Genomic DNA, 13,580 nt, shown 5'->3' on the forward strand with positions numbered 1-13,580 from the left:
TTTGAATTTTCAACCAACACTAGACTTCCACTAAAATCCATTTTATGCTGATTATCCTTTGTGTCCAAAGAAGACTTTTTACATAATGAATGATTAATCTGGTAAACACATAAACTGGCAGATTAACTGATAATAAAAAAAAATAAGTAAGTGTTCCAGCACTACGAACCCACTGTACCCGCTGATCCCACCTTCTGAATTGAATCATATTTTGGAAAAAAAAAAGCAAAGTTTTTTAATGATGGTTCTGATTCACATAATAACCACATGTGCAATCACACCCAACTCTGCTGGACACTTAAATGTGTTTTGGTCATTTTCCCAGCTGCCTGTTGTTTGTTTTACGTAAGTGGCAATGAATAAGATTGAATTCAATTAGTCACATTTGGCTACATTTATGCACACACAATAACACCACTGCTGATAATGTGAGATAATGTGAGTAAAGCTTTACTCACACAAGCCATTTACACAGTAAGATTACGCGACAACTTCCCCTGATTTCTGCTTTATGTGACTAAAGTGACATTACCGCATCGTAAATGTACTGTAAAGCCCCTTCTTCTCCAAATAAAATGGATAAATGTGATATAAATCTCACATTTACAACTTACATAAAAAAGCTGGCTGTACAACCGCCATGCAATAGTTTGACTTCTTAATGTTAAGCTAACAGCACATAATTATCTCTACCTGATATTAAGCTATCTATTTAACCATGGGTGTCGTTACACTTGTGTGATGTCTCTGTTTTTAGCACACCATTAGTTTCTCTATTATCTTCTTCATCTGCAGCCCAACAAAGAATCCAGTCAGCTGTAGTGAAGTTTCCCCCAGTTTGAATAGGACGATCCCCGAGTCTCAGATGCTGAAAGCTGACTCACTGCAGCTACCTGCTGAATAGCTCATTCTTCTTAGGCAACAAAAAACCCCAACTATGTGAAGCAAAGCTAGTAAGTATGTAAAGTCTCATGTGCAGGAGTAATAAATCAACTGGAGCATGAAGGAGACGTCCATCAAAGGGTATGCACGTGTACACGCTCTCCTGAACATGAAGTCAAACTGAATTTCACCAGGAACAATTCACTTGTGTGTGTGGCTAAAAACTGTGGGGGTAGTGCTAGCAGGCTAATAACAACAGTCCACAAAGTTGCAAATTATGACTACACAGCAATAGCATCCTCCCTTCTGCTGCTTGCATCATTCTCCTGTGCAGTCATAAAACAGCAATATGAAAGGTCAGTATCTCAGACTGGCATAAAAGAGACTTTTTTGTTCTCTGCACTCCAGTTGAATTAAAATCTGCACAGAGGCAAAGAGAGAAGGTCAAATCTTGCATTCTTTTGTTGCATTTATTTAATTCTCATGTGCAAACTCTAAAGGATATTCCATTAAATATCTCAGGTACCTGTGAAGTCCTCTGCTTGGAGATGCAGGTCACACAGCTTGTGGATATAACGGATGTACATGTCTTCTTTGTTGACCTCTGATTTGTAGAAGTTCTGATTTTCAAAATAAACACGAATGGTGAATTTGTCTCCCCAATTTTGAAAATATTAATATATGCTTTTGTAAAATCCAGAATAAAAACTCATGAAACTTCTCACCATAAGATTGACAGAGCCACCAATTTTCTTGTTCTCCATCTCATCTCCTTTCATGCAGTCCCTATAAATATGACGTGTTTACTTCTTATTGCTCTGCGATTTATTATTAGAAAGCAACATAGTTAAGATGACAACTACATTTTAGCCTACCTGTAATCTAGTATTCGCTCAACAAGTCTTGTGACTGATGTGACAAATGAGATTCCTGTTTCTCTCCAGGTCTCCTGCTCAATCTTCTCCAGCAGGCTGCACAGAAAATACATTAAAGCATTCTTACCAAAGGCGATGAGCACAGAAATGCAACACATATGAATAAATATGTCTGCCAGTCCATTCACCTTGGATACGGACCAAACAGTTGGGTCCTCGGGTGACGACAAAACAAAAAAGAAGCGTGTTAGAAGGAAATACTAATAGAGTGGCATTATCCTGAATATCACTCCACAGGCTCGCTAAACACGGGTTTGATGCTTACAACAGGCTGAAGAGCTCTCTGTGATTGTCATCGCCTTTCCCATCCGACACCATGCTGTCCAGCTTATCCATCAGCTCTGCCTCCACCTACACAAGCACAAACACATTCAGCCAAAAGATGTTATGTGACAAAGGGCCTGTCCATCGCTGCAAGCTAACAATGGGTTCATTTCATAGTGCAATGTCATAATTATGCTACCTGTTTGAAGTTTCCATTTTTCCTCTGCTCCCAATCCATCATGTCATGAAAAATTGGGATCATAATATTTCGAACCTCGGTCTGTGGAACCAGCGTAACACCAAGGAAGGGACCCATCATTCCTGGGATGAAGTGTGGCTTATTGTCTCCTGGATTAAGAAGATTCATACAGACAGACCAGTTTGTTTGCACTAATTTCATGGATATACGTAGTACTGTGAAAAGTCTTAAGCCACCTTTTATTTCTTTATACTTTGCTATGAAGTAGCCGAACTTATTTTACTTTTTTAAAGTGGTCTTGAGCAATAGTTCTCCAGGTTTTCTGAGGGTGTTTAATAGTTCTTCTTTGGGCATCAGCTGCTGCTCTGTCATTCATGTTTGCTCCAGTCACTGTACTTGTACATTTTCAAAAAACATTCTGAGAAATCCCTTTTTTTCTGGGTGGCATGGTGGTTAGCCTGGTTGCTTCCTAGCAAGGAGGTCCTGGGTTTAAATCTACCAATCACCTGCTGGATTTTGTGGAATTTGAATATTCCCCCTGTATCTGTGTGGGATCTCTCCTGGTACTTCGGCTTCCGCCCACAGTCCAAAGACATGTGGTTAGTGAGGTTACATTAATTGGTCATTGAATGGTTGTCTGCGTCTGTGTTATCCCTGCCACAGCCTGGTGACCTCTTCAAGGTGTACACAGCCTCCTACCCTATGTTAGCTAGCATAGGCTCCAGCAACCCCGCAACTCTAAATTGGATGCAGGGTTGCAGGGATGTAAACAGATGTTAAGTAACTTAACACTTGGTTTTTCAAGCATAAAAAAACATGCCTGATTCAAAGAATGAACCTCTGTTGTTTTTACACAACAACAACTTAGAATACAATCAGTTCTAAACTGTATTTTTATGCATGTTGTTGCTAGAAGCATGTCACAAAAACACACTTGTTCTAATTTCTTTTGTTAGCTACAAAAAATAGCACAGTTTGATGGGCCTAAACTGTATTGTTTTGCTAGCAAGGTGAATCCCAAAGAGCTATTAGCTGCAAACTTGGTATATGAGAAAATGGTGAGTTGCGTTTTTAGTGGAATTTGAGGAAATTGGTCAAGTGGAGGACACCTGACGCATCAGTGGCCACAAGTTTCATGGAGTGCTTAATCCAAATGAAACTTCTGGTTCAAATTGCTTTCAATATGTACAGAGGAGGTCAGGAGAAAGGTAGAACAGCAAGTGTCTACAGGCAATTCTAAAACACATGGAGAATCTGTCATGATTTGGGACCACATTTCAGCTGGTGGTGAAGCCAGAAAAGTGCAGTCAAGTTTTATTCCACCACACAATACCATCTAAAATGCTTCTGATTGCCTTAGGCTTCATTTTTCAACTTGAAAATGATCCCAAACACACTGTCAATGAAGTAAAAGTGTACATTATCAGTCATGGACTGGCCTCCCCAGAGCCCTGACCTCAATATTACTGAAGCAGTGTGGGATCATCGTGACAAAGAATGGAACAAAAACCAGCCAACATCCAAAGAAGAGCTTTGAACGTCCTTCAAAAAGCCTGGAGAACTATTCTCAGGAGCTCAGGCTATGCTGAAGAGTAAAGGTGGTCATACCAAATACTGCCTTTCAAGCACATTGTAACTATAAAACTCTGTTTTTGCCTTATAGTCACTATTTTTCATGGATTTTTGCACGTTTCAATAAGTCGTTCCACCCAATTCCCAGTTTTCCTATCAAAATAAACAGAAATGAGGAATGGCTTGAGAATTTTGTACAGTAGTGTAATTGTTAGTGATACATGTATGTGTCTGTGCTAAAAGTGGGCATCACAAACCTAATTTTTGCCACATGCTGAAGAGCTCATATGCCATCATAACTCTCATGTCACCATACCTACAAATAGAACAGCAAAAAGAGATCAAATGTCGAAAATGACATAATTAACACGATGCTTGGAAGAAAGCACACACAATTAAAAAACTCTTACTTATCTAGGACTTTCTTTCTCTTTGCAGGACCTAATGACTCCAGCTGCAAGCTGGGCTGGTTGATGTACAGCACAGTGAGGCTGAAAAAGGAGTTCCACACCTGACAGACAAAGAATTATAAACAAAAGTAAAGAAACGCAACACTGAATGACATTTAAATTGTGCTAGTTAGCTGCTGTGTGGCTTCATGGTGTAGTGAGCACTAGCTGCTCTCCTAACACGCACCTTGAAATCAAAATCTGCATCTGAGAAGTTCTTGTGCAGTGCCGGAGACAGAAACTGTGTTGTCACTACGATGATACTGCAGAAAGCAAACATTACCCTGTCAGCTTACAAAATGAGCTAGGTGCCAAAAATAGATGAAACATTTTGCAACACAAGCATCACCTTCAGAGTAGGATTATCTGAAGAAAGCCTGATCTAATGGTTGGCTGTATTCCCTTACCATCTCTGGGACAAAGACTGCATGACAGAAATGGAAAAAGCAGACTCACTGACTGGTTAGGAGCCGCATAACACTCCAGTCACGGGGGAAGATAGTCAGTTTCATCAGATTGCGAAACACGCAGAAGATCTTCAACAGGAACTCCTGCAGAGGAATATATTAAGAAAGAGTATGCAGTTCTGAAATGTAGTAAATAGGCCACTGCACAAAGCTTTGAGACTCAGAGAGTTTCCCACCTTTAGTTCCTCCTTGCTGTGGAAGTTGTTGAGTAGATGGTGAAAATGGATCTCCGTCATCTGCCGGAGCAGGGACAGAAGACAGGAAACATACTCCCCCTGCATGCAAGAACATCGCAGGCACAGAAAGGTTAATGAAGAAAAAGATGAACTAAATGGAATTTATTTTTACTGTCCATCAAAGATGCTGCTTGCGCGACAGCTTACCGTTATCTCAGCAGTGCACTGGGGGCATCTTTGTCCTCTGGATGTCTCCACAGAGTGAGATTTGCTCATGATGGACAGAAGAGTTTGCAGCAGTACATCCAGTAAGCTCTCCACCATCATCTCCACCTCCTCCTGAACAGAAGACTCCTGAAAACAAAAACCAAAGGAGTAAACTGACGGATGCAGCGCAACTAAAAAACATTAGCATACAATACGGCAGTATGTGTTAAGTATGCACAGAGAACAGGGATCTGTACCATTGAGCTTGTCTTGATTATTGAAAAAATGCTGCCCAGGATCCCAGAACAAATGAGCAGCTCCCTCTGCTGGCGTAGATGCAGGTGGATGTGATGTAAAACCACTGGCAACAATATACTACGAGATTCTGGCAAAGGGGGAAAGAAAAGAAGGAAGCAAACTGAATATAAAACGAAAAACACACTTTACGCACATTAGATTTGCATGGGCTGAAACTGTCAGACCATGCTGTTCTGTCATCTTCAGAGAAAAACATTTTCTTAAAACCTTCACAATTGTCTCACCGGGGAAGAAAAAGAGCCGGCTCTCGACTGTGCGAGCAATAGACTGCAGCTTGACCACATCCATAGACTGGCCAATGTCCACTGTGCTGGGCATGCTCCCTAGGGTGCCCCTGACATATTCAGCTACCTCCTGAACAGTGAACATCTGCAGCAGCTCATCAAAGATATCAGGGAAGCTGTTCAACAGCGCTGCCTTGAGAGGGAAACAGAACACAGAGCTGCAATTAGTAGAATACATAGGGAACAAAAATTCAGTTTCAAAGATGCTACAAATAAACTGAAAGTCATAACACAAGTGAATGAAAAGGCCTTTCTCCATGACATACACACATAAAATGAAAAAACAAATTAAGCAGAAACTCAACGGAATCCAGCAAATGTGTTGATGCACAAAACGGTTTAGTTAATTTTATATTTACTCTCAAATTAAAACATCTAATCTTTCAGATCCAGGGTCAGGTTGTGCAGCATCTGCTGCATTGTGGAACAAACACAAGGGGGCGCTGTCACTTACTGAGGAGGACGAGAGCCCAGGAGCATGAACACAGAGAGGCATGCAGCTGATGAAAGCCCTAGACTGTCCAAAAATCAAGCCAAGGAGGGCTCAACAGTGGCAGTGAAGGATGGAAGCATCAATCAAAAAACACAACAAATAAAAGTCACAGGAATAAAAGAAGTTAACAAACTCAAGCAATGAAATATGAATGCAAACTGAGAGTGAATAAAACTGAAAATTACAAAAAAAAATTATAACAAAAGATAAAAAAGGCTGGTGAGCAGGTGACATAAGGGGGATTTTGAGAGTAGTTTGAAGCGTGAAGCGTCTGACCTGTGTGAACACCAGATTCTCTGAGCTGCGGCTATCCAGACTCAGGACAAAGCGGATCGACTGGAAAAGCTCTTGGATGCTGGCTCGGAACTGCTCCTCCTCCATCCCGCAGGTGGCTCTTGAGTACAGGATACGAGACTGGACGATGAACTTGAACAGATACTCTAACGCCTGAGTTGATTGTTGGGGAGATGTAGATAGGGAGTCAGTTGGTGCTCACTTCATCAGTTTCCAAACAAAGAATGAAACTTGCATGCTGGATGAGTTGAATATTGAAAATCAATACATAAAACAAATGCTTTTTAATCAGGCCCTGTGACAAAGTATCTGTTTAAGAGATTCAATCACAAAGGAAATTCAAAGAGCACATGGAAATGCTGCACTCTGTATGTCATTTTTAATAACTTCCTTTCATTAGCTTTTCTTTCAGAAGGACATCCGCTTCCTGAGGCCTCATACGATGTCACATTATTCCTTATCAGCACATCTGTTTGACCATTTCCTCATGCCATGCTAATTAATCGCTGCAGAATGAGCCAAGGAAGAACCAGAAGCGAATGAGTGCGAGACTTTACCCTCATGGCTTCCTGTATGTGGTCCTGTCGGACGACCTCTGCTGAACGGTCCATGTACCACTTTAGACATCGAACCAGCTCTCTGCAGACAAATTGTCTCAAAGTAAGACACTTTGCGCAAAACCAGAACCTGAGCTTCTTCTTTATTTGTGCTACAGACTAACTTCAAAGAATTTGGTAAATGTGTTTATACTTGTATGCCAAAGCTCCTGCAAAGTGGTTTTGTATGTAGGAGTCCATGACGGGTCTGAAGTGGTAGAAACGGCTGTCCCTGAGCAGGTTAATGATGAAGACCTGAGCACACAAATACATATAAATTGTAAAACACTTCCTCTACCTAAAAGTCACAATAAAAATTTTAATTTGTGAGTACAGCTCCTTTCATTTTCTTACCAAAGACTGGAAAACCAGCGGCCCGTATTTATCAGTGTTGTCATCTAAAAGACAGAAGAGCGTATCCAGGACATCTCGCAAGAACTGCAAAGAGAGGGGAACAAAAAGAGCACGTCTCAAAACAAGCATCGCATTAAAGGCTTTACTGCTGACTAAAATAGAAACAAGGACAAAAGAAAAAAGGATAGCCCCGTCATCACAAACATTTTAAAACCATTTCTGTTTTTTTCCTGACACGCTAATGTGACCGCTCGACAGACCAGCTCAACGCAATTTCTCTAAATACTACAAAAACTTTACGTGTATTTTGGATGCACACAAAGAAATCCTACTCCTTAATCACAACAACACAATATTTAGCAAATAAACAAAATAAAATCATAACAAGATAATAAAACAAATGATCTTCAGATATTGTCAAAAAAACTGAACTCAGTAAAGCTACAGTTACAGAAATAATAACCTTGACAATCTCCTCCCCGCTGATTTGGCGTAGTCGACCGAGGATGTCCAACACCCTGTCTGGGTGGGCCTTCCAGTTAAGAAGAGCCAGAAGGTCCACTGAAAGAAAGAAATCCAAATAAGCTGACCAGGAAGACACAGCATGGAAGAGCAGCATGTATAAGGTGGTAGATTACCATTTTGTGTTAGTTTGGTGGAGCAGAGTATCGTAGAGACCCAGAAGGTTTCTTTGGGGCTTCTCTGGAAGGGCAGGTTAGCAGGTAGGTTGGGGCAGCTGTTAAAGTCCTCCTTACAGCAGGGCAGGCTCAGATAAAGGCCCTGGTTGCTGAAGGTGGCGTTTTCATCACACTAGAGGATTGAAATGGAACAGTAAGAGCTGGACACACACATGTGGACAATTAATATTTAATGAAAGAATACTGCAGCAAAAAGAGCTGCAGTTCTAGTCAATAACAGGGTGGCTGTAGCTGTGGCTTTTGGCAGCTGTTGCTCAGAAGGTCGAGCGGGTTTTACACTAAACATAAGGTACCCAGCTCCTCCAACTTCCATGTCCTTGTGTCCTTGGGCAAGGTACCAAACCCCCCAAACTGCCCCAGATTTATCCATCAGAATACGTGCATGTTAAGAGAAGCCCTGCGTGTATAGTATAAAAGCTCTATGTGAATGTGCCTTGTATATGTAGCGTATTTACCAAAATATCAGTCAAAAATGGTAAATGGGAAAATGAATTTGGCTCTTCTCTCTGGGAGCAGTAAAAAAAAAACCAGCCAAGTGCCACACTAGACCTCGGTGTTTCGCTCAGTTATTTATATAATTATGTTTTAATGTGCTAAGTACACATGCATGATCACATATGATCACAAAAACTGACGACATGTCAGGCAGCTAACAAGGATGAGATATTGCATAAAGGCAGGACTTTCACTCGTGTATGAGTCACCTTCTACAGCTGCTGCAGAGCACCACATGTCTGCAGCATCTTACCTTGTACACATACAGCTCATGACTCTCATCTGAGAGTGTGGTCCCATCCTCTCTCATCAGAGGAGTGAAGGCAAAACCAAACAGTTTTTTCTCCCCTTTGTCTTTAGCTGAAAGGAAACACATCACAGTATCCTGAATCATATACTTAACTATGCTGCATAAACCTTGCATACTGTGAGCAATCATCCGAATAAACGTGTGTACTGGGGGTGCCACTGGGTTGCATTACTGACTCACTGGAGCAGTGTCTGAATTCAAATCGTAGGTGGGAGCCTCTGAAACGGTCTATAGGAATGGGCAGCTTGACCATCTCACTCCAGCGAGGACTGTTGTTGTGATACAGGACAAACGAGCGATATTCAGAGGTGTTAGGCTCCCCACTGCCTAAACTGATGCAATCCTGCAAAAACAGCAGACTTGCTGTAGTTCATATACTGACGATATGGCACGTATTAACTCATGTGCACATGCGTCATACTTTGAGTGTGTCGCCGTCGGCGTAGAGCACATAGAGCGTGACTTCGATGTTCTTCTGGACACTTTTGCCGCCCCTCTCAAACTCCCCCCGCTCCAGGGTCAGATACAGGTCGTTGCGTGTGTCACCTAGGAAAATTAAACAGCCCGAATTTTACTTAGAGGGGAAATGATTTCACAGATTTGTCAGAGAGAACGCTGCTGTTCGTGAGAGAGAGAAAAATGATGAAGCCTTTTGTGGCTCCAGAGGGACTTTTGAAAATGTGACTGCCTCAAGTAAGATCACTTTGAGGTCAGCTGAGTATGAAAAAATAATCTGGAAGTTTGGAGTTGGAAAACAATTAATCTGCATTAGGAAGGCAAAGACATCTCTGAAATTCCCCAACTACGACAACAACCCTGTCTCCAGCCATGTTCATGCGAGCCTCTGCTCCACAGAGGAAGTGTGAGCAGTCAACATAAATTAAGCCTTCATGTGGACTTGAATGTGCACTGTATGTCACATTCTCCTCAATGCAAAGTGACCCCACTGAGTTGCAATAAACCAGCTCATGACTGCCTCAGCACCTTTTGTTCGGTCAGAGTTTAATGAAAGAAATATCAGTAGCAACAGTGCATGCAGATATTGCAGTTATTTATAAAATCAGATTATAGTTATTTATATCAAGTCATTTCCTTGGGGACAGATGACTCACAAGGAGTGATATTGGGAGGTATTTCAGGCTAACTGGAAATAAGCTGGAGAGGGGAGGAGAGGACAGGATTATGCATTCTCAGTAGACACAAAGCACTGCAATGTCAGCTGATGAAATATTCCGAAATAAACACACTTCTCCCTTTTCTCTTTCTTTGAGTTATCTTTAAAGACCTCTGCTCTTTAAAATCTGCTCTGCACCTGACCTACATGCTGATCTCGCGCAGAGAGAGCAAAGAACGTAGAGTCTGCGAAACACCAGGAGTGGAAAAAGTACTTTGCAGTGGCAACAACATAGCGTAACGCCATTTCAAATAAAAGTTTTACTTACTTATTATGTAAGTTCAAGTACTTAGAGAACACAAGCTGAATGTACTTGGTATAAAAGGGAAAGTCTTTTTCCTGCAAAAAATTGTTTTTGTGTGTCACGCGTATAGACTCACTGGCCACTTCATTAGGTATACCTTACCAGCACTGTACATTACCCATTTTTACCTTTAGAAGAGTCTGAATTCTCAATGGCCAGGAAACGTTCTTCAGAGAAAACATTCTTCAGAGATTTTGGTCCATATTGACATGACAGCATCACACAGTTGCTGCAGATTTGTCAGCTGCACAATGATGTAAATCTTGCATTTAAGCACACTTCAAAGGGGCTTTATTAGACTGAGATCTGGTGACTTTGGATGCCATTGAAGTACAGTCAACTCATTGTCATGCTTGGAAAAACAGTTTATGATGATTGATGTTTTGTAAAATGGTGCTTCATCCTGCTGGAAGCAGTCAACAGAAGATAGTATACACAGTGGTGATAAATGGATGGACATGGTCAGCAACAATACACAGGCAGGTGGCGTTTAAATGATGTTCAGCTGGTGCTAATGGCCCAGAGTGTGCCAGGAAAATATCCCCCACGCCATTATGTCACTACCACCACCATCAGCTTCAACTGTTGATACAGAACAGCACGGATCCGTGCCTTCATGTTGTTTTGGCCAAATTATAAGAAATTGACTCTCATTAAAACAAACAACATTTTTTGTGATCTTCAATTGCTTGTTTTTGGTGTGCTTGTGTGAATTGTTGCCTCAGTTTACTGTTCTCAGCTGACAGGAGTGGCATGTGTGGTCTTCTGCTACTGTAGCCCATCTGCTTCAAGTTTCATTATGTTGTGGGTTCAAAGATGATCTTCTGGATACCTTGGTTGTAGCATGTGCTAATTTGAGTTACAGGTGCTCTCCTGTAAGTTCAAACCAGCCTGGCATCAACAAGTCTGAAGAAGAATAAGGTTATCCTCATTCTCTGTAAAAAGTGGGCATGGCTTTGTGGGAAAACCTCCGTAGACTGGCAGTTTCTGAAATACTCAAAAACAACCATGCCATCTTCACCTAAATCACATTTCTCACTCATTCTGATACGGAGTTTTTCAGCAGATCATTATGACCATGTCTGTACACTGGGTTGTCGTTACATGATTGGCTGATTAGATATTTCCGTTAACATGAAGCAGAACAGATGTACCCAACAAAGTGCCCGTGGAGTATATAACATTAGATTTGTAATCCGCTGGTTTTAACTATTTTATACAGAGAGCTTCAAACTCTCTAAGCAGGGAGGGCTACAGTAGAATCGTCTCTAAACAAAGATTACTTAAAGACTTCTGAAATGTGATGCAAGCTCACTGATTTCATACACTTTGTACAAGCGCTATGCTTTATAAATTGTACCATATTCTAAAAGTAAAGTCCTGATAAATAGTACAGTCATTCTTCTGTCAGCTAAACCACCTACAGACATCAGCAGGAAAAAGTACAATGACATGTGGGGGTACCAAGCAGTATCAAATGAAAATGTTCTACCGTAGTGCAAGTACCATAGTGGAGTACTGGAGTAAATGTACTTACTGTGTTATTTTCCACTAGTGCAATATGCTACTCACATCTACATGTTTTCCAGTCTCTATCCAGATTGGAATAGCTATAATAACATGCCTGTAAACCGAGCAACATGACCATTCACATATATTGGCATTCATTTGCCGGTGTACACACAAAGCAAAGGGTTGGTTTTTGGGTTAATAGTAAGACTGGAGAGTTCTTTGCTTGGACCAGTAATGAGGTGGAACTGTTCCTGTATATTTGGAAAACAAAGATAATCAATTGCCAGAGAAGGACAAGACAAGAATTACCCATAAAGGATTAAACAACTGAAGGTGTGTGAGCCAAGCTAAAACCTTTTGGATTAATTTATGTGACTTATAACATCCAATCAGGAGGCGAATGTCAAGTTTTCTTTGCTACCTGCTCAGATGATTTTCGCTTTTTGATGCTCTAGTGGATGCCAGGCATTAAAACAGTAAAGGTTGCATGTAGTTAGATGTTTTAACAGTTTAAAGCTGAGGCTGTACACTGAACTTCTCTTTGTCCACTATAGCCCTCTACTTTTTGCCTCCTTACCTGGCAAGATGACATCTGGGAAACCCAGTTTGCGTGTAAGTGCCAAAGCCCTGTTGAACACAGCCTGGTTCTCCCGTCTGATTTGCTCCAGCTCACCTCGCAGCAGCTGCAGGGAAATGATGAGGCCTGGAGGCAGGGGCAAAGGGATGGTGGGCATAAATGATCGTGTGTAAATTGGGAAAAGGGCAAATGAAGAGGTATGAGGTCGTGGGTGGAAATCAGAATCGAATAAAAGACAGCACAGGGACAAAGAAGAAGAGAGATGTAAGAAGGGAGGGACAGAGGGGTATTTAAAGGACATTAGTCAGAATGTGCGGGAGGAGAAGACAGACAGAAGAGTGAATGGAGAGACGTGATCAGAGCCAGAACATAAGGAGGGAGGGAAAAATTGGGTTCTGGAATTACACAAAGAATCGAGGGAAAATATGGGTTTTGCACAAATCCGGGGACGTATTGTTGTGAGGCTTGAGTCTTAAATAACCTATGAGATACTCATAGGGAGAGATGTAACAGTGAATTATGAAAGATCAACCCTTACAGTCTCTCCACTTTTCAATATTTCACAAAGCAAGACGGTTTAACGAGACTCGAGGCGATCTTTTGAAAGCAGAAAACAAATTGGCTGAGTTGCATGTGCTGCATGTGTTGCATGCAGTTGAATATACAGGTCTTTTGTTTTCATTAAGAAGTTTATAGTTAAACAGACCCATTTTTAAGTACAGTTGTAAAAAAGTTACAGATAAAATTGTCCAAACCCCCCCCCCATAAAACTAAGTTTAAATAAAACTGGGACACCAGAGCCCATTTAGAACAGACCGAGGAGTCCTGTGAGCTGAATCACAGGACAGTTTTCCACTGCCCACTAAATTGTGGACAACTCTGGGTGTCTGTTTTAAGAGGAATGGGTATTAGCAAGCTTGTTATCAGTGCACAATTAGATAGCCAGAATATGTGGAGGTATATTTGTGCACACTGGAAGGCTATAGACAGCATGCCATTCAGTTGTTATCGTTAAGGAAA

At 41.3% G+C, this 13,580-nt stretch overlaps 1 protein-coding gene across 1 annotated transcript in view; it reads right to left on the minus strand.

The window, feature by feature from the left end:
• The window catches only part of dock3 (dedicator of cytokinesis 3), a 51,176-nt gene that overhangs the window by 14,799 nt on the left and 22,797 nt on the right, over nucleotides 1-13,580 (minus strand). The window contains exons 14-37 of the mRNA XM_013912784.1: nucleotides 12,561-12,686; nucleotides 9,415-9,539; nucleotides 9,174-9,336; nucleotides 8,937-9,043; nucleotides 8,129-8,300; nucleotides 7,954-8,051; nucleotides 7,491-7,574; nucleotides 7,291-7,391; nucleotides 7,098-7,179; nucleotides 6,523-6,693; nucleotides 5,694-5,886; nucleotides 5,409-5,536; nucleotides 5,152-5,298; nucleotides 4,945-5,043; nucleotides 4,758-4,852; nucleotides 4,489-4,564; nucleotides 4,263-4,363; nucleotides 4,110-4,168; nucleotides 2,281-2,429; nucleotides 2,083-2,168; nucleotides 1,946-1,972; nucleotides 1,758-1,853; nucleotides 1,608-1,668; nucleotides 1,409-1,502 (exon numbers count right to left, since the gene is read on the minus strand). Coding sequence (XP_013768238.1) covers nucleotides 1,409-1,502; nucleotides 1,608-1,668; nucleotides 1,758-1,853; nucleotides 1,946-1,972; nucleotides 2,083-2,168; nucleotides 2,281-2,429; nucleotides 4,110-4,168; nucleotides 4,263-4,363; nucleotides 4,489-4,564; nucleotides 4,758-4,852; nucleotides 4,945-5,043; nucleotides 5,152-5,298; nucleotides 5,409-5,536; nucleotides 5,694-5,886; nucleotides 6,523-6,693; nucleotides 7,098-7,179; nucleotides 7,291-7,391; nucleotides 7,491-7,574; nucleotides 7,954-8,051; nucleotides 8,129-8,300; nucleotides 8,937-9,043; nucleotides 9,174-9,336; nucleotides 9,415-9,539; nucleotides 12,561-12,686 — 2,640 coding nt within the window. The remainder of the gene's footprint in view (nucleotides 1-1,408; nucleotides 1,503-1,607; nucleotides 1,669-1,757; nucleotides 1,854-1,945; nucleotides 1,973-2,082; nucleotides 2,169-2,280; nucleotides 2,430-4,109; nucleotides 4,169-4,262; nucleotides 4,364-4,488; nucleotides 4,565-4,757; nucleotides 4,853-4,944; nucleotides 5,044-5,151; nucleotides 5,299-5,408; nucleotides 5,537-5,693; nucleotides 5,887-6,522; nucleotides 6,694-7,097; nucleotides 7,180-7,290; nucleotides 7,392-7,490; nucleotides 7,575-7,953; nucleotides 8,052-8,128; nucleotides 8,301-8,936; nucleotides 9,044-9,173; nucleotides 9,337-9,414; nucleotides 9,540-12,560; nucleotides 12,687-13,580) is intronic.

Source organism: Pundamilia nyererei, unplaced genomic scaffold (assembly GCF_000239375.1).
Source record: "Pundamilia nyererei isolate P.nyererei 1_Seehausen unplaced genomic scaffold, PunNye1.0 scaffold00100, whole genome shotgun sequence".
NCBI lineage: Eukaryota > Metazoa > Chordata > Actinopteri > Cichliformes > Cichlidae > Pundamilia > Pundamilia nyererei.